Source organism: Corylus avellana, chromosome 1, assembly GCF_965113065.1.
Source record: "Corylus avellana chromosome 1, dhCorAvel1.hap1.2, whole genome shotgun sequence".
Taxonomy (NCBI): domain Eukaryota; kingdom Viridiplantae; phylum Streptophyta; class Magnoliopsida; order Fagales; family Betulaceae; genus Corylus; species Corylus avellana.
The window spans coordinates 40984183-41007276 of NC_142490.1; the positions used below are offsets into that span (position 1 = coordinate 40984183).

Below are 23094 nucleotides of genomic sequence, written 5' to 3' on the forward strand. Positions count from 1 at the left end.
TCATGAAAAGTATTCAATGCCCAAAAAGATAATAAAAGAATAACATATAAATTGAAAATTCTAAAAATGACTCTAAACAACACCTATTCAAACGTCTAGATGTCTCACAAAGATTATGCAGAATAAGATCTAAACTAGCAGTCAAAATTCAACCAAATACATATATGAAATAAACAATTAAGAACACAGGTATTTGGTTACGAAAAGGAAACCATTTAGAGAACTCTCTAAATGTAAAACCTCTCCGAGACAACCAAACTCAGGAAATCAATCCACTATAAGAAGAATAAGGAATACAAGAAGAATTACAAAACATTTGCAATTAACTCTTCCTTGCACAAGACAAGCGACCCACTTGACTTTTACCGCAGTAGCCCTTTCCAGAACATCTGGCACAATTCTTCTATAAGATTTCCTTTCACCGGAACTCCGATTGGCTTCACGTATTTAATCTTTTCTCAAATAAGCTAGAACAATATCTCTAAGCTCTCTAATTTTGCTCTCCAAAATATGTACATATAATCAGCAAAATAGTTTGTTTAAATAAAGAATAAAATAACAATTCAGCAGCCATGTCCGGGCAGGGATAATTAGGTGTCCGGACATGGCTAGGGTTACATAAGCGTAACCACATGGGGTCCGGACACCCAAGTCATGTGTCCGGACATGCCATGCAAAACGAGCTTGTTGGAAATTGGGTCTGGACCCAGCGTCTGACGGTCCGGACCTGACTTACAATTGCAGCTTTCTGGAACTTGGGTCCGGACCCAGCTTCTGGCGGTCCGGACCTATCTCTCAAAAGACAGCTTGCTGGAAATGGGGTCCGGACCTAGCTTCTGTCGGTTCGGACATGTACATCAAAATAAGCTTGCTAGTTTTCGTGTTCGGACCTGGCTTCTGGCGGTCCGGACAGGGCCTTCTAGAATCAACTTTCTGGACATGCTGGGATGCTTCATTTTCAACAACTTAAATGTAAACCGAATGTGCCAAAACATAACCTAACATAAATAATAATAAACAAACTTAACAAAAAAAAAATAACTCCTCCTTCGGGCAGAAAAGTCTATCATGGTCCTGGGAACGAAGCAAATTGGCCTGTAAAGTGGACGACATTATTGAGTTTTGCTGTGTACGATCTTTTTGCTACTCTATTGTTGCTATCCCAGCCTCATGCAAGTGGACGACATTGTTAGAAGATAAATTTGAAGCAATAAATACAACATGTGCATGGCCATTTTCTTTGACTTTATACTTTCACCATTCACACATAAAGTCCACCATCAGGATTCAATGTCCACAATAGTTCTACATTTCACTCTATGAGATGTGTTACCTACATATATATATATATATTGTTCTCTCTTGTAACGGTTCAGATCATTAGATTGTAGAAAAAATATAATCTTATATTTTATCTTTGTGTTCTCTCCTTCTTCCCTCTCTTTCTTTTCTCCTTTACAAAACTTTCATCCCTCTTTCTATATTTTACAGACATTATTATTCATGAGCAGAAGAAGCGAAACCCTTAATTTAAGCCTCTTGAGATTTGCAGGACTATGTCTACGGCTAATTTTTATTAGCAAAATCTCAACAGTGTTGCGATTTTTATGACAGAAGTTGAAAACCTTTTTTATGCGCCGATTGTACTCGAGCCTATGGACTCAAACCTGCAGTTGAAGCTGCTCATCCCTTTTGCCGTGTGTCATGCACTTGGCCACGTGACAAGCAACCTAGCAATGTCGTCTCTTATGCAGCTGTCGCTGTTCTGGTTTGAAATCCAAAGATATTCATTAATATACAGTGCTTAATTTACAGTTGCAGTAAATCCTATCCTATCCTATCCTGATAGATATATACCATCTAAAAGTTTACAATTCAAAAGTTGAAATAGATGATAACATCATCACATAATTTGAATTATGAGACATTATCTCTAACAGATTTTACCTTTGTGCCACCAAAAAGCAATGCTATATATTATTACTTTTTTTTTTAATGTTAATGACTTTTAAAATCATATTTAAAAGTCATTTAATCTTTGAAAAAATAAAATAATATTATACATTACTCGCCTGAAAATCTAATGATGTAAAAATACTTGCGGAGATGTACATCATCGATCTAATGACGTCATTATTCTTAGTGGATTTCCATTAATCTTAATTAATGTGGCACAATTGGGGGTGAATATAAAGAATGAGTAATGCTAGAGATTATTTTTTTACGGACATAAATTAGTTACAAATTAGTTTGCAACAATTAGTTACAAAGTAGTCTAATAAAATGATATCTGTTTTTAAAGTATTATTACGGACAAAATACACATTTACTCATAGATTTACGCTATTTATTATTATTATTATGGGTAAAGTCTACATCCTCTTCAAACTACCATTCAATTGACAATATCCCACCAAACTTTCAATTGTGACAATGTTCCCCTCAAACTACCAAAAATTGTCAATGTTCCCCCTAAGACTAACAAAAAGATCAAAATGCCCTTATATATTTCTTAATAAGACAAAAATACCCTTATAAATTAAAACAAAAATTAAAAAAAAAAAAAAAAAAAAACAAAACAAAACAAAAATTTTAATTTCAAAAGAAGAAGTTAATTTTTAAACGAAATATTTTAATTTTTTTATAAGAATATTTTTTTTAAAAAAATGATTTTTTTTTTAAACGAAATTTTTATTTTAAAAAATTTATAAAACAAAATAAAAAACGAAATTTTTATAACAAAAAAAAAATCGAAAAATTATTATTGATGAATTATATAAAGCATATATATATCGTACTATAAAACATATAATTCAAAAGGTTTTATGTTTTCTTTCGGGCCTTACTTCAAAATGGGGATCATTTAATGGGCTTTGAGAAGCCCATTCCACAAGCTAGCAAAGAAGCCCATTATAGTCGGGTAAGCCGCAGAAACGAATACAGGGGCCCACAACAAGACAAACCACAAACACCAACTCGATCGGATCGTCTCACCCCAACGATCCCAACCAACCCAAACCACAAAACAAATTTTTAGAAAAACCGAAACGCTATGACCCCCGTAATAAACAAACACTCAACAAGAAAATTAAAAATTAAAAAAAAAAAAAAAAGAAAAAAGAAAAAAAGAAAGAACCAATAAGAAAAGGTTCATCAAAATTAAACAGAGACAGTTTCACTCGTTGATTTTGTTTTCTAGCCCACGCTAAGGCCTAGTTTGACGCAAAAACACCGTTCATTAAAAAGAAAGAAAAGAATAAAAAAAAAGAAAAAGAAAAAATAGGGGAATTATGGAAGGTGGAATTAGAGTGAGGAGGAGGGACTGTTGTGATTTTGCCTTTTCCTATTTTTTGTTTGTTCTTTTATTATTATTCGGCTTCTTATTCTTTCTTCGTAATCCAATTGACATTTATTGTTATTGGTTGTATTTTTATTTGATATTCGATGATGATAATTCTTCCGCTATTAGCTTCCTTGACTTTTACGTATTCAGTCTTCGGAAGGAGTTTTGGAGAGAGATAAAATAATCGTGTTGTTTGGGGGTTTGGAGGCCTGGGGAGTTCTTTTTTGGATCCGTGTAATTTCTAGGGTTGCCAAGGGGCGGTCGCTTTGCGATCTCGATCGTCGTCTTCCATGGAGGCCGCGTCTGAAGGAGAAGATCGGAACCAGAGCAATGATCACAATAATAACAATAGTAACAGCAAATTCGGTAATTCCAGTGAAGGGCAAAGCAAGCCCAAGCGCCAGATGAAGACCCCCTTTCAGCTCGAAACCCTCGAGAAAGCCTATGCCAGTACGTACCGGTTGCTTTTTTTGTGTTTTTTTTCATGTGTGTTTATGTTTGTTCTTAGATGATGGTGTTTGAGTTTGGTTAAATTTGTTGTTTTTTTTTTTCTTTGTTAAATTCGTTGATTATTTGTTTTCTTTAATTTGTTGATTTTTTTATTTTTTTTTTGTGATTTTTGTGGTTTTGATTCAGTGGAGACGTACCCGTCGGAGGCAACGAGGGTGCAGCTGTCGGAAAAATTGGGGCTTTCGGATCGCCAATTGCAGATGTGGTTTTGTCACAGGAGGTTGAAGGACAAGAAGGATGTTCCCGCCAAGAGGCCTCGTAAAACGGCGGCGGCGGCTTTGCCGGAGTCTCCTGTGGATGAGTTGAGGGCGGGTGAGCCAGGTAGTGACTACGGGTCTGGTTCGGGCTCGGGTTCGAGCCCAGTTGGCCGTTTGGAGTTTCGGAATGTGGGGACAAGGAATGTGGTAGATGATGTGCCAATGGTTAGGAGGTATTACGAGTCACCGCAGTCGGTATTGGAGCTCAGAGCCATTGCCTGTGTGGAGGCGCAGTTGGGGGAGCCATTGAGGGAGGATGGGCCCATTCTCGGGATTGAGTTTGATCCGTTGCCGCCAGACGCATTCGGGGCACCTATAGGTATAGCTTATGTCTTTTGTTTTTGAAATTAATGTCTTGTGGGATATTATTTAATACTACTCTTCCAAGAATGCTTAGTATCAAGCATTGTATATTGTCTTTATGTTTATTACTGAATCTGCACTGGTGACAATGGCATTGTGTATAATATGTCAAATTTCAGTTTTTTAATTTAGCAAATAACTAGGTGTTTGAAGATGTCTGGTTAATTGTTGTCCCTGTCTTACGAATTTTCAACTATCTTTGTGTTTTATATTCGTTTCTCTAAGGTTTGATAAGTGAAAGTATAATTCCATCTGTAACCTAAATTAAGCTGACTACAAACATGCATATAGAGCTTTCTCATGGAACTGACTGCTGTTGGGTTGGTCCATGCACTTATATAGTGTCTTCTGACTCGGCTTTCTCTTTTTTTTTCATGGCATACTAGTGCTTCTAATCAGTTATCGTATTTATTTGTATAGAATACGAAAGCACTTGATTGGCTTTTGTTTTTAGCAGGGTTAGCCAGCTGTTAATTCCTGCCCTTTAAAGAGTCTATATACATATGCCAATTGTATATGAAAGATGAGCCCTCAAGATTTCTTATCTGATAAGTGATGGAGATAGTGGAATAATCTGAAATTCTACTAAACATAATTTTTTTTTTTTTTTTTTTTAAAAAAAGTGAAATATTTGAATTGTTGTTGTGGATTGCAGAACTTTTGGGCCTGTTCTAGATTACTTTTTCTCTTTTAATTACTTAGAACATATTAATTTTGAAGACTTTCTTGTTATCGGTTATGGTAGATTTGTAAATGGAGTATTTTGTTTTGCCTAAATATGATCTTTATGTGAAATAGTTTGTGGTTTATGCTTGTGTGATGCTGACTTCAATTTAATGGGGATTAAGGCTTAGTGATTGAGTGGAGTTCAGTCGATTTGACTGCTCATGAAAATTAGCTCATGGTTTTCATAGGGTGAGGTCGGGCTGAAATGATACTTCTTCTCTTCATAAGAATGGGTGGAAGGTCAGGTGGTGGGTTCAAGACCCATTAGGTTTTGCCTAACTTACTAATAGGAAAAGAAATTGTGTGTTTTGATTAGGGAAGTGAATAAGGATTTTGATGGTCAAAATTATCATAATACTTTTTTATTTGCTGAAATGACTTTAGAATCTAGATCTTTGTTTCCTTCTACATTTTGTTAGTATTTGACAATGAGGTCGGTGGAGCATCGTCTCATCAGCTGGCTATTGCTTGCCTTCCTTGTATATAGAGCAGACTTGCCACCCTTTATTGTCCTCCTTGCTTGCAAATCATTACTTACAACATATTATGTGTGTTCCAGTTTGTAAGTTGTTTTCACGCTAAACCTTTGGTATTGCATGTGAAGCTGCAGTTCCAGAGCAGCAGAAGCGGCCAGGACATCCTTATGAGGGCAAATTATATGAGCAACGTGATGCCAAGTCATATAAAGTTCGTCTCTGAATTCTTCAATTAAATTTGTGTTAAATGCAGCATACTTCATCACTTTGGCATGCACAGTGAGTTTTATTTTATTTTAATTTTTATAAGTAATTGAAATTCATTAAAAAGCACAAATGCGCAACCCAAGTACACAAGATGTACACAAAGAAATACCTAACCATAAGGGAAAAAAAAAAAAAAAAAAAAAGATTAAGAAAATCACAAAAGCTAAAAACATGATAAATCATTCGTGATGTATCCTTTTCTGTTATAAATCTTGATGCTTCATTATGTCTGGGTCTTCATCTTAGTACTATACCTCCATTTTTTTCTACTCAATTTCCAATTTTTTTAGTATTTTGAATTCTTTACATGAAGAAACTATTTTTGTGGGCTCCTGTTTATTTTACAGTCTGCTATAAGCTTTTCTACTAAGAAATTGCAAGCTAAATAGAAATTTTGATTGCCTGAAATTAAAAGAGCAAACATATATATCTGTTTCCAAATACGGTGTCCAATCGCAAAGTATCTTGCTTTATGCTTCGCTACTTTTTATGTTATTTTTTATTTTTTTTTCTCTCCTTTTCATTTATTCCCCCTCTATCAAGTAAGAATTTTTACTCTTAATATATCCATATTTAAATTTTTATACTGTTGGTAGCTTGTCTTCATCTGATGTTTTTATTTTTAACTGAAAATTGTTTTGCTGGAAGCATCTACATCTGCACCGCCTATTTTTATGGATTAACATCTTGAAGTTGAATTAAATTTATCCAGGCTACTGCAAGGGTGCTTCGTGAATATCCATTTCTTCCAGACCAGCCTGGTATTAGATCTGATGCATTTGGACAAGTTGCCCAATCTCATTTTCATGACTCAATGGCTGATGGTCCAACTGCCAGAACTTCATCATTTATGCTTGGAAATGAACAATTGCCCAGGGTTCATGGTGTCCAAGGTCACACATCTCGTGTTCGTCATTCGTCTCAGCAAGACAGGCAGGGACTTGCCTTATCATCACCTCCCAGGGATGATGACCGACTCCCAGAAAGGGAGTCCCTTACAAATGTTAGAATTAATTCTCAGTTTAGTGATCATCCAATTATTGGACCAGAAGATTCATGTGTAGCATCTGATGGGCAAATCTTTCAGAATGATGCTATTTTAAGGAAGGAGAGGAAACGCAAGGTATCTTAAACCAGTCAAACTAATTCAGATTGTATTTTTTTTTTTTTGGTCTTTATCAAGGATTATTTTATATTTTTTGTTTCTTCATTTAGAGTGAAGATGCTGCTAGTGTTGCAAGAGATGTTGAAGCACATGAGATTCGGATGAGGAAAGAGCTTGAGAAACAAGATATTCTGAGGCGAAAGGTTTGAACTTATGAGTCATGAATCTTTGTTCTCTGAAGTTAACCTGTTGTGCCCTTCCCAGAAGGCAAATAGCCCCATTTTTTCACTGATATTATGAACCTTGTTTTATTAGAGTGAAGAAAGAATGAGGAAAGAAATGGAAAAACAAGACCGGGAAAGAAGGAAGGAAGAAGAGAGGCTTATGCGTGAAAAGCAGCGAGAAGAGGAGAGATCAAAGCGTGAGCAAAGACGTGAAATTGAACGAAGGGAAAAATTTTTGCAGAGAGAATATTTAAGAGTAAGTTTCTGTAATGTGAGTTCTTTGGAGCTAACTTTTTGATTTTCTGGGATAAGTGACCAAATTCCACTCCTTGTCTTCCCCTTCTATCTATCCCTTCCTGCTCTCCCCTCTCTGGTCCTAAAAGGCTGAGAAAAGGAGGCAAAAAGAAGAGCTCCGCAAAGAGAAAGAAGAAGTAAGACGCAAAGCTGCCATTGAGAAGGCTACTGCACGAAAAATAGCTAGAGAATCTATGGAGCTTATTGAGGATGAACAGCTGGAACTGATGGAACTAGCTGCTGCAAGCAAGGGTTTATCCTCGATGATTCATCTCGATCATGACAGTTTGCAAAATATTGAATCATTCAGAGGTAGGCATTCCATTAAGAACTTTGGGTTCAGTCTTCAAGCATTTACCTGACTGCTTTTTGCTAAGCCTTAATCTGGTCTTTTAGAATGCTGAGGAAAAGAAAAGATACTTAGATACTAGGCTCTCCTCATTCATGTTAGTTTGGCTCCCAGATTATGAAAATCTCACCGTAAAAATAACTTTCTCCCAATCAAATTATACAGCATTTTCCCCTTCAAAGATATTGGAAGACAAGGTCTGATAAAATAAGCAAAATTGGATTCCGGCTACAATTATTAGATTATCTGAACCTTTCCTTACAAAAAGTTTCAGTTTTCAGTATAATCTTCCTAGAGCATAGCAAAAGGAGCATAGTTCTGGAGTAACGTTTACTTCAATGCTCCGGTTTCTGTAAATACTTCTCACCTTAGCTTGCGAACATCTACCTGTAATGTCTTTTGTCTTCCTGTCTTCTCATGTAGTCTTGATTAGGTTTTAGATTTAATCTGTAGTAAGGGTTGGGCTCATGTTTACCTTAACTCTGATTTCACAAATAAACTGTTCTTGCCCTTGTCACCTTTAACTTTTGCATTTGAGTGAAGAAAGTAGAATTTTTTGAATTTCAAGTCCATTCTTAATGTTGAAATTCTATTTAAACACATCCCAAGTGTTTGACAATGTCCTTTAATTATTCTGCTGATGAGGTTGTCCTTTTCTCAAAATTTGGTTTGCTCTATGTTCTTATCTGCTGTAGTTACTCCTAAATTGTTCTCGGCAGCTCACACACGAGTTTTGTGTTGTAGGTTCTTTGAGTGATTTCCCACCTAAGTCTCTGAAATTGAAAAAACCGTTTGCGATTCAACCCTGGATCAATTCAGAGGAGAATATTGGCAACCTTCTGATGGTATGTCCTACTGGTCATTTTCATTCCATTTTAGATGAGGAAAGATTGTAGTGGTACAGGAATTATGACATTATATAGTTGCATGAGGGATCATAATGCTATATTCTGTGTTCACACTACAGTTTGTAACTATTTGAACAAAAGGTTATGTCTATGCTTTGGCTTGAACATTTCCATTTTGCTGCTTTAAGAATAAACCCAATTCCAAATAATAATGTTGTTTATATGCTTTCATCGTTGGCGGAAGTTAGCAGCTTTATATAACAGTTTGCTTCTATGTTTATGTCATACTGAATAACAGATATGAATGTACTGCTCTACCCTATATTTGTTATGTGTGTGCTGCTTTTCTTGAGAGAAGTTTTGCTAATGGATAAATTAATGCCTTTGATTTTGTGTTTGAATATCCTTGTTGTCTTCAGGTCTGGAGATTTTTAATTACTTTTGTTGATGTTCTCAAGTTATGGCCGTTTACTCTTGATGAGTTTGTTCAAGCCTTTCATGACTATGTGAGTCATTCATGAGGTCTTTGCTTTCAAATTCCACTCTTAATCAATCTTCTGCAACTGGTTTTGCTTGATTGCGGTGTTCATATAATTTTTCTCTCAGGATTCAAGGTTGTCGGGTGAGATACATGTTGCTCTTCTTAAGTTGATAATAAAAGATATTGAAGATGTTGCAAGGACACCTTCTACCGGATTAGGAATGAATCAAAACGGTGCTGCTAACCCGGGAGGTGGACATCCACATATTGTTGAAGGGGTAACCTCTGTTCTATGTACACTTGAATTAGTTATTTGTTTGCCATACTACTTTTTCCTCATTGTTACAGAACCTTTTTTTTTTTTTTTTTATGTTATTTCTGTATTAGGCATATGCATGGGGCTTTGATATACGGAACTGGCAGCGGCACTTAAATCCACTGACGTGGCCTGAAATATTTCGGCAATTAGCACTTTCTGCTGGATTTGGACCACAGTTGAAAAAAAGGAGTATCACGTGGTCATACCTGCATGAGAATGATGAGGTTCACATTTTGTTGTATTTTTCTTTTGGCATTTTGCCCTTCTGCATTGGATTTATATTCTAGTTTGTTACTCATAGAAAGTATATGTAATGGATTATACATCATGCTTTCACATGTACTATGCATCAACATCCAAAAAAGGAAAAAGTAAGAAAGAAAAAAGAGCAACTGCATTAAGTGCTATATATTACCATTATGCTTTAGTCATAATCCTTGGTCGATCTTAATTATGCTCCATTACAGGAATATGAAATAAAGCTTAGGGGAATCCTAAGTATAGATTCGTGTTTGGGGAAATCATCAAATTTATGATCTGATTAGGCATTTTCAGAAGATGTCCATATTTTGTATAGCTGAATTTTAATTTCAAAAGAACCTATCAGATTTGTTATAATTTATCACTAGCAGGGAACGCTTTCACTTTTTCCAGTTTATTCTTGATTTTGCATCTTTTTCTTATATATATAGACATACACACACACACACACACACAAATAATAGAAATTGCTGATAAAGAATAGAAATTATTGAAAGAATAGTATGGATAATGAGTACACGAGAGATTTTTTTTTTTTTTTTGGGTACACGGGAAATAGTAAAAAATTTAGATCTAAAATTAGAGAGGTCTTCTTCCACAAACAATGAAGAAGATTACTATTTGTAGCTGTCAGCCAATCAAGAAATGATCTTGAAAACATCTTCTACTCCACCACTGAGAGTTCAATGTCCTCAAGTGTCTTTGCACTTTGTTTGTGCCAAATCAAACAAAACTGCAAAGACAACAACTCCACTAGCCAACAGCTCTACTTCTGCTGTAGATGCATCTCCATACACTGCAATTTGAGAAAGCTCAGGGAATAGATGTTCTAGTGGAATCTCCCCAGCCAAAAATCAAACCCAAATACGATTTTGACTACAAACCTCCTCTATAAACTGATTTCATAGCTTTGTTTTATTGCCAGTCTTAGTGCTTGATAATTTTTTTGTAGATACTTGGGTTGTTTCCCTTTTGGTTTTTTATAATAGAACTCTTACTTATCAAAGAGAGATCTGCGATCTGCTTAGCAGTGTTATAAAGATGTTTATGCATTCTCTAAGGTAAACTTGGTAAACGTCTTGGAAAGAGGTGTGGAATTGAGTTTATTTCTTGGTAACTTGGTATGGATTTTTTTTTTTTTTTTTTTTTTTCCGAGGAGAAAGGTTTGGGCTTGAGGATTGTCAAGTGCTGAATCTTTACTGAATCTGATACGTATTTGGAGTACCATTAAACAACATAACTACTCCAATTGTTGTTGGGAGAAGCACGGATTAAGATTTTGCTCACCAGAAGATTCACCTGATTAAAGTTTGTAGGCATATTATTATTATTTTTTTGATAAGTAGTTGAAATTTTATAAAAAACGAAAGGGTGCTACCCAAGTACACAAGAAGTATATAAAAGAGATACCTATACATCAAACGAAAAATGATCAAGGATACGCAGGCATATTATTATGTAGACACTTGTCCAATATAGTGGTTTCTTATCAATTTCATGTTGAAATTGGAGTGATCTGAAGTTTTCTGTCACCGTTAATTATAGGCTTGACCAATTGGGTGTGTTCAGATATGGAAGTTCAGGACCTTTTATTACGCTTGTCATAGCGTGTTACTTCTATTAAATGACGATTGATTTATATGTGATTGCAGGGTAAAGGTTGTGAAGATATAATTTCTACTCTCCGTAATGGTTCAGCAGCTGAAAATGCATTTGTGATAATGCAAGAAAAAGGTTTATTACTTCCGCGAAGATCTAGGCATCGCTTGACTCCTGGAACTGTCAAATTTGCTGCTTTTCATGTTCTTTCACTAGAGGGAAGCAAGGGATTAACGGTATTAGAACTTGCAGACAAGATTCAGGTGAGTTTAAATTGTTATCAACTTAAACTTTTGGATACTGACCCTCTCATCCATTGGCTTTGTGTGTGTATGATAAAGGCCCAGATTCACAATTCTAGACTTCTAGGGTTGGTAGGGAGACAGAGATTTAATTCTTTTAATTTAATGATTTTTACTGATATATTTGTATACTGCTAGAAATCTGGACTTCGGGACCTGACAACAAGCAAGACGCCGGAGGCTTCAATTTCTGTTGCTTTGACAAGGGATGCTAAGCTTTTCGAAAGAATAGCTCCTTCAACATATCGTGTGCGTGCTGCTTACAGGAAGGATCCTGCTGATGCTGAGGCAATACTTTCAGCTGCCAGAAAGAAAATTCAGATATTTGAAAATGGGTTTTTGGCTGAAGAAGATGTCGAGGATGTTGAAAGAGAAGACGCTGAGGATGTTGAAAGAGAAGATGCTGAGGATGTTGAAAGAGATGAAGACTCTGAATGTGATGATGTTGATGAGGATCCTGAAGTAGATGATTTTGCCACTCCATCAATTGGAAACAAAACCTCCATTCCCTACAGTGAAGTAAAAGCTTGCTTAGAAAGTGGGAATCAAAATATATGCAATAATGTTGCACTCGATCTGCAAAATAAGTTGGAGAAGGATTTTTCATCCATCCCCTTGAGCAATTCCAAAGATGAAAACTGTCCGAGCATTGCCACTGCACAATATGTTGCTGGTGAAGATATCAGTGCCAATAATCTTGATCAAGAAAATATGGAGATTGATGAAAGCAAGTCAGGTGACTCATGGATTCAAGGACTTACAGAAGGAGAATATTCTGATCTCAGTGTAGAGGAGCGTCTTAATGCCCTTGTTACCTTGATTGGTGTTGCAAATGAAGGAAACTCTATTCGTGGTGTACTTGAGGTAAACATGTTTTGCCACTTTTGTAGTCTGGAAATGTTTCTATGTTTAGAAAAATCTGTGCTTTTTTTTTGTCTTGAATTTGACATTAAAAGTTTTACAGGATCGTATGGAAGCAGCAAATGCTCTTAAGAAACAAATGTGGGCAGAAGCACAGCTAGATAAAAGTCGCTTGAAAGAAGAGATTATGAGTAAATCAGATTTTGGCTCGTCTTTTGTGGGGAGCAAAGCTGAAACACAACCTACGAGTACTGCAGTTGGGGGAAGCCAAAGCCCATTGCTTAATGTTGATGATCAAAATGAGGCATCCCCTAGTACTGCTGAAAACCAAAACCTACTTGGTTCACAGAGCATTCAGGATCACCTCAACATTATGCCTACTGAAAGGACCCCTGTTGCTCAAGATTTCTCCACGGGTCCAGATAATTTTCTTGTTCAGCAACTTGGATATGCTTCAAAAAGGACACGCTCACAATTGAAATCTTATATTGCGCACAGAGCTGAAGAGATGTATGTGTACAGGTCCTTGCCTCTTGGACAAGATCGTAGACGGAATCGATACTGGCTGTTTGTTGCATCTGCTTCTAGCAGTGATCCTGGTTCTGGCAGGATCTTTATCGAATTGCAGGATGGCAACTGGAGGCTTATTGATTCTGAAGAGGTAAATGGACTTTACGGTTATTTTTCTGTTTCCTTGCTCATATATGACTTGAATCTCAGAGTTTTGTGCCTGAGTTTAGTTCTTCCTTTTCTTAGTTTAGTTTAGTTTGCAATAGTTGTTTCAGGGGGGGAGGGGGGGTTATAAGATTTAGCTATTTAAGTGATGTAATTTTGGCCTACCTACTATTGCAAGGAAACCTACCTCTTGATCACCCCCTGCATCAATACATGCTGGATTTAAGTAAACCTCTCTATAGTCTGGGGTTTTCTTTCCGGAACTTTTTGATAACAGCTCACTGATTACTTTAGCTTGAATCTTTTTTTTTTTTTTAAATGGAGTCTATCCTGTCCTCTCACAAGTACTGAAACTCTTCCTTCTTGAGGGCTTTCCTCCATTCCAAAGCATGTGCGACTTCTATACCATATGAATGTTATTTTTATTAATGGAATATTTAGTCATGCATCTAATGATTTGCAAGAAGTTTCTCTTTCTTCTTTGAGCTGGAAGAATATTGGTAAATGTCCTTGACGGTGGCTTGGTGGCCCTGTGTTCATATATTTGAAATAATTGTTATTGGGCCCTTCAGTCATTCAAAATAATGGGGAATCCGTGGGTACTTAAGATTGGCCAGTTGGCCATGATGCTTATGAGACTGTCTAAGGTTCTTGGGACTTTATGCCTTGCATCTAACCATAGTGACGGCCTACCTTGCTTGCTTTCATTAAATGATAGATTGTCTTGGGTTTTTGTTTGCTTGCTTCCAGTGGATAATTGTCTCTTAGATGTCAATTAACTATTGAATTTTTTGACCAAGATTAATGTTAATATTCTCTAGAAGCCTGATCTTTTCAGGTCATCTATGACAGTATCCATAATTTATTGGTACTTGAAGTTATTCAATCCTTTCACTGATATTAACATAAAAGTAGGATCGATTTAGTCAAATTCTTCTTCTTGATTTTTTTGGTACACTTGTTATTGTTTGAGATCGTACTATGCATCAAATTTTAGGGTTATAATTCTTTTAATTCATTTTCTGTAGGCCTTTGATGCTCTTTTGATGTCTTTGGATGCACGTGGGATTAGGGAATCCCATTTGCGCTTGATGTTGCAAAGGGCTGAGACCTCCTTTAAAGAAAATCTTGGAAGGAATATGCAGTGTGCAAACACAGCAGACCGAAGTGGAATCAGGGTTAAAAGTGAAGCTGATGAAATGAATTCTAGTCCAGATTGCCCTGTTGCTTTTGACAGTCCTAGCAGTACTATATGTGGTTTAAGTTCGGATATATTGGAGACCTCATCTTCGTTCCGGATTGAGCTTGGGAGAAATGAAGCCGAGAAGAAGGCTGCTCTGAATAGATATCAAGATTTTCAAAAGTGGATGTGGAAAGAGTGCTTTAATTCATTGACATTATGTGCAATGAAGTATGGGAAAAAGAGGTGTGGACCTCTGTTGCGCGTTTGTGATTTCTGCCTTATTGCTTATTCCTATGAAGAGTCCCACTGCCTTTCTTGCCACCGGAATTTTGATGACAATCTTCAGCTTTCGGAGCATGCTGTTCAATGTGAAGGGAAAAGGAAGTTAGATAGTGGGAATTTCCGTTTATTAGAATCTTCTCTTCCCCTCGGAATCAGATTGCTCAAGGCTCTATTAGGTTTCATTGAGGTAAGATAGCTATGACCTTGAAGAGCTTTTGTGTTGAAATAATCAGCCATTAATTCCGAACTTTATAGTTAAGTATTGATTGCTCCCGGCATCTCATGTATTGGAGTTCTGGTTGAGCTTGGCCTTCATGTTATTTATGCCAATTGTCCTTGGACCAGTTGGTGTCTCCTTCCCTAAGGACAGGGTGGAAGGTTGTGTTACGGGTTCAATCCTGTGGGGGTAGTGTGAGTTGCGTGGGAAACCATTTACATTTTTTTTTTTTTTTTTTTTTGTTGGCAGGTGTCTGTCCCGCCAGAAGCTCTTCAGTCATATTGGATGGAAGACCTTCGAAGAACCTGGGGTGTGAAACTGAACATGTCATCGACTGTCGAGGATCTTTTACAGGTTTACTGGTTACTTCATTACTTTTGATGGAATCCTAAAAAACTTCATCTACTAAATTTGCTGATGCATCCAAGTTTTTCCTGCATACTTCCACTGTCGATTCCTGATGATTAGTATCATCTGTTAGGACATGGCAAAAAATTTTCTACCAGTGAGTTATTTGTTGATTTATATATTAATTTTCATCAAAATGATATAATACACTTTGTTATTGATGTTAGTGGAAGCATGTTTAATGGTGTTTGGGTTTTCTGAACTTAATATGGTCACTTTCGAAGGTTGCTTTTGCCAGTTGAGATGTGTGTGTGGTGTTTTTTTTTTCTGTGTTATTGAATTGGTACATGATCTATACCTTAGAGTTGGGAAGACACAGGTCCACTCTTTTGTCTTAATGAGGAAGGGCATAACCATCCTTTAATCATCATAATTAGGCACTGAAGCACATTTGCTGTTGCATGCTCGTAGAATATAATTTAGTATCTATATGCAAGTGTCATGGAATTATGAGTGCATATGTTCATAGATGCATATACTTATTCTGTGGCTGGCACATGGCATACATGCAGCTTAGACTGGTTGAAAAAGCATTATACATACTCGGACATTGTGATTTTGTTCAAGCATGAATTGATGGTAAATTTGTAGGAAAAACTTGAAATTGTTTTTACTCTGAAATTCAATGATAGAGAGAAGGAAAATGAATAAAGATCATTTATTGTCGATTTTACATTTAGCTTAAACAAACTACCATGTAATATTGTTTTTAAAATGGAAAACTCATGATTCCTCATTCTTTTTTATTTATTTATTTTAAAAAAAAAAACTCCATTGTATGTGTCATGAAGACAATTCTTTTAAATATGAAATTGATTAGTCAGGTCACTATTTTCTTGTTGCATACTGCTGTTTCTTTTTTATTAATTTTTTATGTTTACTTTGTATTACTGCTACTCTTTTCTTTTCTTTTTTGGTGCAATGATTTTCTCAACTAGACGACCTTTGTTTCAGATATTGACTCTGTTTGAGAGAGTGTTGAAGCGAGACTTATTATCATCGAACTTTGCAACAACAGAGGCGCTGTTGGGTTCCTGTACTCAGTCCGGGAGTGCTTTCCATGATTTTGCAGATCCTAAATCGGTTGCTTTACTTCCATGGATACCACAAACCACTGCAGCTGTGGCTCTGAGACTTTTTGAGCTTGATGCGTCCATTATTTATTTGAAGCCAGAGAAACCAGAGCCTTGTGAGGAAAAGGAAGTCACAGAATTTAATGTGAGTTCTATTTTTGTTCTTTTCCTTTTCTTATTCCTTTCATTTCTTTGTTTCTTTTCAAGGTGTGTGCCCATATAAGAAAGTAGGGGAGGAAATACCTTTTGCAAAATGTCCCGGTACGCTGCATCTTTATGGATGTAGAACTTGGCGTTGGCAAGTCATTTATAATTAGCAATTGATTAGCATCAATATATGTACTGACTATCGTTTCTAAAATTTCACTGGGTGGAAATCCTAGAATGTGTTAGATTAATGTCATTTGTGGCTAAAAACTCTCATCATCTTGCAAAGAACTGATCACCTAATTCTCTTGTCTTGTCCGCAGAAGCTTCCTTCAAGATATGCTCCTCTCAATAATGTGAAGGAGGTTGAACTAGCAGAACTAAACCATTTTGAAGACATGATAGAAAAGAACAGTGCTGAGATGAAAAGTACCCGTAACCGCTATAAACGTGGGCGAGGGGGTCGTGACCAAGGACGTGGTAAAAGGTCACAGAAAAAAGTCCGCGTTTTCAATTCTCATGCTGGCAGGCGAAATGTTAAGAGCAATGAAAATTTAATTCATGGACTAAGACAGCAAGGACAGAGAACATATAGTCAAGGGAGTGGACGGGGTCGACGAACGGTTAGGAGGAGGAGAGTAGAAAAGAGGGCTGTTGATGAGAGGTTGCCGAACCATAGAGCTGACTCGGATAGCCCCAAGAGCATTGGTGAATCCCCAAGCAACGTGGGTGAGGATTGGGATGATGAAAAAATTAGCATGCTCCATATGGAGGGTGCTGATAATATTAACGACCCAGAAGAGGTGGAATCTGATGATAATGCCCAGGCAGTGGAATATGATCAAGGAAACTGGGAGATAGGGTTTACTAATGCTTCCAATGGGTGGAGAGGGGGTCTAGTGGAAGCGAGTGATGAAGATGTGGATGCTTCTGAAGATGATAATGGCATTGAAGAGGCAGTAGATGAAGATTCAGAGGTTGAAGCAGAAATGAGTGAGGGCTCTGATGGAACAGCGAACAGGATTGGAAACGATGAAGGCTCAGATTCTGCAGTTTCTGACGATTATAGTGAATAAGTTACGATGTTGAAGTGATTCAAGTCCCATGATTTCTTGCTGGTGCACTTGCAGCAGTTATATGCAGGCTGCATAAAATTTTTGATGTTGCAGCTTCATTTGCGTCAGAACTTGTGTATCGCGAAAGAAAAATACAGCATCACCCCCTCTTTTTTTTTTTTTTTACCCTAATTTATTATTTTGTTTCAATTAGTGGGGTAATAATGATCTTCGAAAGAGTAGTTCAGAATTCTTAAAATAGAGCTGTCACGATAATTCATTGGTGATGGCAATTAGATTCTGTATTTTAAGCATGATGACAACAATGCTTTTTATGTTGTATCCTATTTTTTAAATATATCTATAGTCTGACAGGAATCCACCAATTTAGTTTCAGCAAGTTATACTGCAAATACCATGAAGCCAAATTTCAGATGTGATGAACCCTCTATATTTAGGGTCGCCATTTCTCTAAGATGTTTTCTTACAAACAATCAAACATCACTCGCTGAGCACAGTATGTAGCTGACAAAACATAGGTTATTAGCTGCTTTATTTTTTATTTTTTTATATTTTCTGCTGAACTAAATTTGCAAAAAGCTTTCGGATACAAATCACAGCCATCTCTCTCCCACAAAGGGTCTTAATTAACAATGAGAAGTGGCCACAACAATCCAATTTAAGGTGACAAGAGTTTCTTGATTCCAGACTTCTGTTCGGGTGTCAACCTTGTTGGGAATTTGATGTTGAATTTGATTCTCAGGTTACCTCTCTTGGAAGGATCTTTTGGTATTGGCATACCTTCCTTTGGGACAACCTCCTCATAGTTTGGATGAATTACATTGTTGATGGGAATGGTCAAGCTCCTCCCATCGAGTGTTGTGAGGTGGACTGTGTAGCCTGTCAATGCTTCTGCAAGCGAAATCTTGTGTGTGACAACCAGGTCATTACCATCCCTCGTAAATGTGCTGTGTGGTTTTTCATCAATTATGAATACAAGATCTGCAGGAATCACATTTGGCTGCTCGTTCCCTTTCTCTGGGAAGGTGATTTTTGTTCCCTTTTTCCACCCAGGCTTTATTTCGATGCTTAGGATTTCCTCCACGGGCAAGCTTTTCCTGTAAAACAAGATGTTAAAAAGTTAATAAACCATAACCACCATGTTCTGGAAAAAGGACATGATATGAGATAAAAGCCTATATAGCCATTCAACAGCCACAACTGCAGCACAAATGGTGAAACTTCATGAACAGAAACAGTCCACAGTATATGTAAATTGCACAAGATGGAGCACTAGTACAAAAGCATAAACTACAATGCGTCTATAATTGCAACACTCTTTAGTGTGCTAGCTAAAAGCCTATTTGTGATTGCGTTTAGAAATAGAATTTTTGTTTATAAAAAAGCCTGAAAGAACTTTTTGGAAAATATATCATTTTCAAGCTTTTCCTAAAATGCAATTTTCAAAGTTTTTAAAGAAAAAAGTGTTTTTTAAATTTTGTTAGCAAACCAATATTTTGTTGTCTAAATAACTATTTAAGTACTAAAAACACTTTTTAAACTCTTTTAACGCAATCTCAAACAAACCTGACTATAAAGTAAAAGCAAAAAATTAAAACTATAGTGCAGCTAAACATGCGTGAGATTGTTACTATTGTATATGCCTGAGGAGCTATAATTTTAACAATTGATACACTAACATGCTTCTAATTTCTATTGCATGTGCTTCTTTCCTCACTTCCACTTTTGAAGTTTCTTTTTTCTTTTTTTCTTTTTTAATGAATCTCCACCTTTGAGGTTTGGAAATTGAATGAAGGTGCAATTTCACAAGCTCAACGTGCTTGTCTCTATTGAAAATTGAATCTTTCAATAAAGACTTCCACCACAAGAACACAACATGTGGTCAACACCTCACACATCTATTGATCTATCATCTATGATTTGTACTTTACTCATTCTAGTGTCTGCAGACTTAATAAATAAGACAAGACAATAAGTAAAATCAATATAACACTACACTATTTGAGGTTTTGAGCGTTTCATATGAAGCCGTGATTTTCTCCTGCGTAGAGGTAGAAAAAGAAGATTTTGTCCAAGAAGAAGAAGAAAAATAGAAGAAGGTCAAGCAGAGAGAAGAATTTTCAAGCAAAGATTGATAAGCCAAACCTAGTGTATGTCAAGCAGAGAAGAAAGAAGAAGAAACTGCCGACAAGAAGGGAACCAATCTGAGCGGGAGAAGCTAGAGCAGGGCTAGGATCAAGAAAACTAAAAAATTTACCCTAAAAAAACAAAAATTTCAAAAAATTTTGGAGGAGCGAGCACCCCTGCCCCGCCCCCCTTTGTATCCACCAACGCGTTGACACAGTCGAGGATTTTTTTTTTAAAAAAAAAAGAGCACTGCACACTCTACTAGAGAAATTCTACTCAAACTTCAAAGTTTACACTCCCAAATGCTTATTCTTTGAAAATCACATTAGATTTAAATTCATTCAACCACTAAGTAGAATGAATTTAACAACCTATCTGTGGTTAATGGTGGCCATCTCACAGCCTAACGCCTATAGCTCAAGGAGAGCGAGAAGAAAGAACATATCTCCAATCCAAATGGTGATGCTTATGGGGATGGCATTGACTGCTGTGGCAATTGCAGCCAGCAGCAATAAGAATCAAGTAGTGGTGGTGATGATGACAGCAATTGTGAATGGATGGCTATAACCACAATTCATCATGACCACTGCCACTGCTGCTACTATCATAGTCACCATCCCTGACACTATCTCTGTTCCTGTGTGCGTGCAGAAGTGCACATTTGCCTATGGGGACCTAGAAATTTTTGCAAATGAAGCTGTTTTTAAGAAAGAATTCATAAAGCACATGATGTAGATCTAACTTCTAAGCCCTAACACGATATTTAATCTTCTGCTGCCACAAAAGCATTGCATTACATTAATGCTACAACATATTTACATCCCATACCATTCCTATCCTTGATACTCTCCTGTCCCCTTTTATTTGTCCACCGTCGTAACCCAACTTTTTAAGGAAACAACTGTTTTAAGGTTAATTTCTGAAAGACACATTTTGAAAATACATTTTAGAAAGTGGACATCTATTTTGAGAAGAGGACAAATAAGAGAGAGTAAAAGAAACAAGTTCAGAAAAGTAGGCATGCATCGAAGAACAAGCAGAAAAGTCTTCTGCAATTAGTAGGAAGGCCATCTACAGGAAATTTAATCTAAGAAACAAAACCAAATGCATAAAGTCAACCATTTAGATTTCTGAAAATGAACAGTTCAAATGCACAGTAAGCACATATGGGAATTCTGCAAATAACAATATAACTAATTAAATATATCAACAAAGTAGAAAATACTTACCCACTGGCATCTGCAATTTCCCTTGAGATCTTCATCTTTTTGGTAGTTCCCTTATATAGCTCCTCGAGGCTACACGGTAGCGTTCTTTCAATAGGAGGAGCCTTTCGCGGACCCTGACTCATAGTCATAGGCCTGCCCTCCCCAAATGAAGTAAATACATCATCCCCAAACATCCCACCAAATGACCTTGAACTACTCCTCATTCCATTCCCACTGCTTCCCATTCCTCCAAACGGGCTCGAAAAGCCGAAAAACTCGGAGAAAATGTCATCTGCATTTCTGGGGTTGAACCTGAACACTGTTGGGCCATCCCCAGTTTGGAAGAAGGAGGCCCCACCAGGTCCCCCTGCATCAGGTGGTGGCACTTGGCCTTTGAGCCCTTCTTCACCATATTGATCATAGATTGCTCTCTTTTGGGGATCGCTTAGAACCTACTTTAAACAAAGATATAATATGTGATTAAAAAATGAGGCTTAATTATAAAACAAAATAAAGAAGGAAAATAATAAATGGGCAAATGTAAAGCCCGGAAAAGGCTAAAATCTAGAATACCCAGATGATAAATCGTGACATAGGTTTCATGGGGCACCAAAAAAGAGAGACAAAAAGTGTTCTCTTTTGTCAGATATAATATAAATGATCAAATTTTCACTACCTGATATAATCTGATATAATCAGCAAAGATATTCATACATGATCATTTAATTATGAACAACATTGTATCAGAGCATATCAAAAAGCTGTCAGAGAATGCATAGTCAAAGAGAGAAAATCAAGGACAAAGTGAATGACAACATAAATCATAAGCATACGCTGCATACCTCATAGGCCTCGGAGATCTGTTTGAATTTGGCCTCGGCTTCTTTCTTGTTGTTTGGGTTCTTGTCAGGGTGCCATTTCATGGCAAGCTTCCTGTAAGCTTTCTTCAAATCATCATCCTTGGCGTTCTTGTCCACCTGCAATTCCTTATAGTAATCCACACCCATCTCCTTCTTCTTCTTCTTCTTCTTAAGCTAAAGCTCGGACCTTTTAGCTGAATTTATAAATACTTGCTATTTGGTAATGAGTATGTTGGCACTGTTGTTGTTGTTGGCTCAGATTTTAGGATTTGAGTGATGAGTTATGAGTGATGTTCTTATTTTGAAGGGAGAAGAGAAAGGAAGAGAAAGGAAGAGAAATAGAAGGATTTGTCTGGAAGAGTAAGAGAAGTGTGTGGAACTTTCCAGATGGGTTGTGTCAAACCAAGTGGCGGTTAAACATCCTGGTCTTTGCAGTTGTGTTAAACGTGGCATAGCTGATGACTCAGCATGTGATACGAGTGATTAATCAACTAGTATCAAATTTGTAGTAGTATCAGATTAAAAAAAAAAAAAAAAATTGATTAACAATAGAAAGTATTGATTAAAAAAATTGATTAACATTACTTTGGTGGTGACTTTTGTAATGCCTCTGAAGTTTTTTAACTAATAATTGATACAAAGTATTTTCATAATATTTTACTGGACCGACGTAATCTTACCATATCAATTCAATGAAATTGGATAATAGCATTATTCTTTAAATAAAAATAAAAAAAAAATCAATTAGATATTTCATATAAGTGCAAGAATAATAAAAAGATCTGGCTTTCCTGCAGTAATAAAATGTTCAATAGATACACGACAAAAGTGACCAACGGTCTAGATTAACTTCTAAAACTTTTACCGTGCAGGATGTAAAAAATGCCCCAATTCTTCTCGAATTAGGATATTCTTCATTTTAATTTAACAGGCAAAAATACTCATCCACTATAACTAACTGAATATTATCTACTAGGAATGGGTAGATTAACCGATTACCGGTACTAGTTTCGACTGAACCGATATTAACCGTAATCGATATACCAATATCCTTATCGGTTAAATTTTTTATACCGGTATGCTTATCAGTTCGGTTAGAATTTCATATCGGTTAACTGTTTAACCGATATAAACCGTTAAGTAGGAATGCCAAAATTGTGTAGTTTTGGGATTATATATATACCTACGCAACCTTATCTTAATTTGGGTTTGGGTAGGTTTGATTTTCTTTTTTAGTGATGACATTGGATGAA

The 23094-nt window shown here is 36.5% G+C and overlaps 2 protein-coding genes across 4 annotated transcripts; one reads left to right on the forward strand and one right to left on the reverse strand.

Moving 5' to 3' along the window:
• The first annotated feature begins 3225 nt into the window (after nt 1-3225).
• LOC132172414 (homeobox-1) lies at nt 3226-17999 on the forward strand. Of its 3 annotated transcripts, none has more exons than XM_059583911.2 (18): nt 3226-3793; nt 3980-4429; nt 5804-5886; nt 6655-7065; nt 7158-7250; nt 7363-7527; nt 7655-7877; nt 8659-8759; nt 9182-9268; nt 9369-9521; nt 9631-9786; nt 11476-11685; nt 11863-12588; nt 12689-13246; nt 14289-14912; nt 15192-15296; nt 16305-16568; nt 16897-17999. In XM_059583911.2, the coding sequence occupies exons 1-18, from the start codon at nt 3634-3636 to the stop codon at nt 17644-17646; spliced, it is 5319 nt and encodes a 1772-aa protein (XP_059439894.1). In that variant the 5' UTR covers nt 3226-3633; the 3' UTR covers nt 17647-17999. The 3 variants fall into 3 exon arrangements, with proteins under 3 accessions (XP_059439894.1, XP_059439893.1, XP_059439895.1); XM_059583910.2 differs by having other exon boundaries at nt 3227-3793; nt 16894-17999; XM_059583912.2 differs by having other exon boundaries at nt 3227-3793; nt 5810-5886; nt 16894-17999.
• LOC132172416 (uncharacterized) lies at nt 17796-22194 on the reverse strand. The gene is made up of 3 exons (XM_059583913.2): nt 21824-22194; nt 21003-21433; nt 17796-18743 (listed from the first exon to the last, which is right to left on the reverse strand). The coding sequence occupies exons 1-3, from the start codon at nt 21986-21988 to the stop codon at nt 18305-18307; spliced, it is 1035 nt and encodes a 344-aa protein (XP_059439896.1). The 5' UTR covers nt 21989-22194; the 3' UTR covers nt 17796-18304.
• Between the last annotated feature and the right edge of the window lie 900 nt (nt 22195-23094).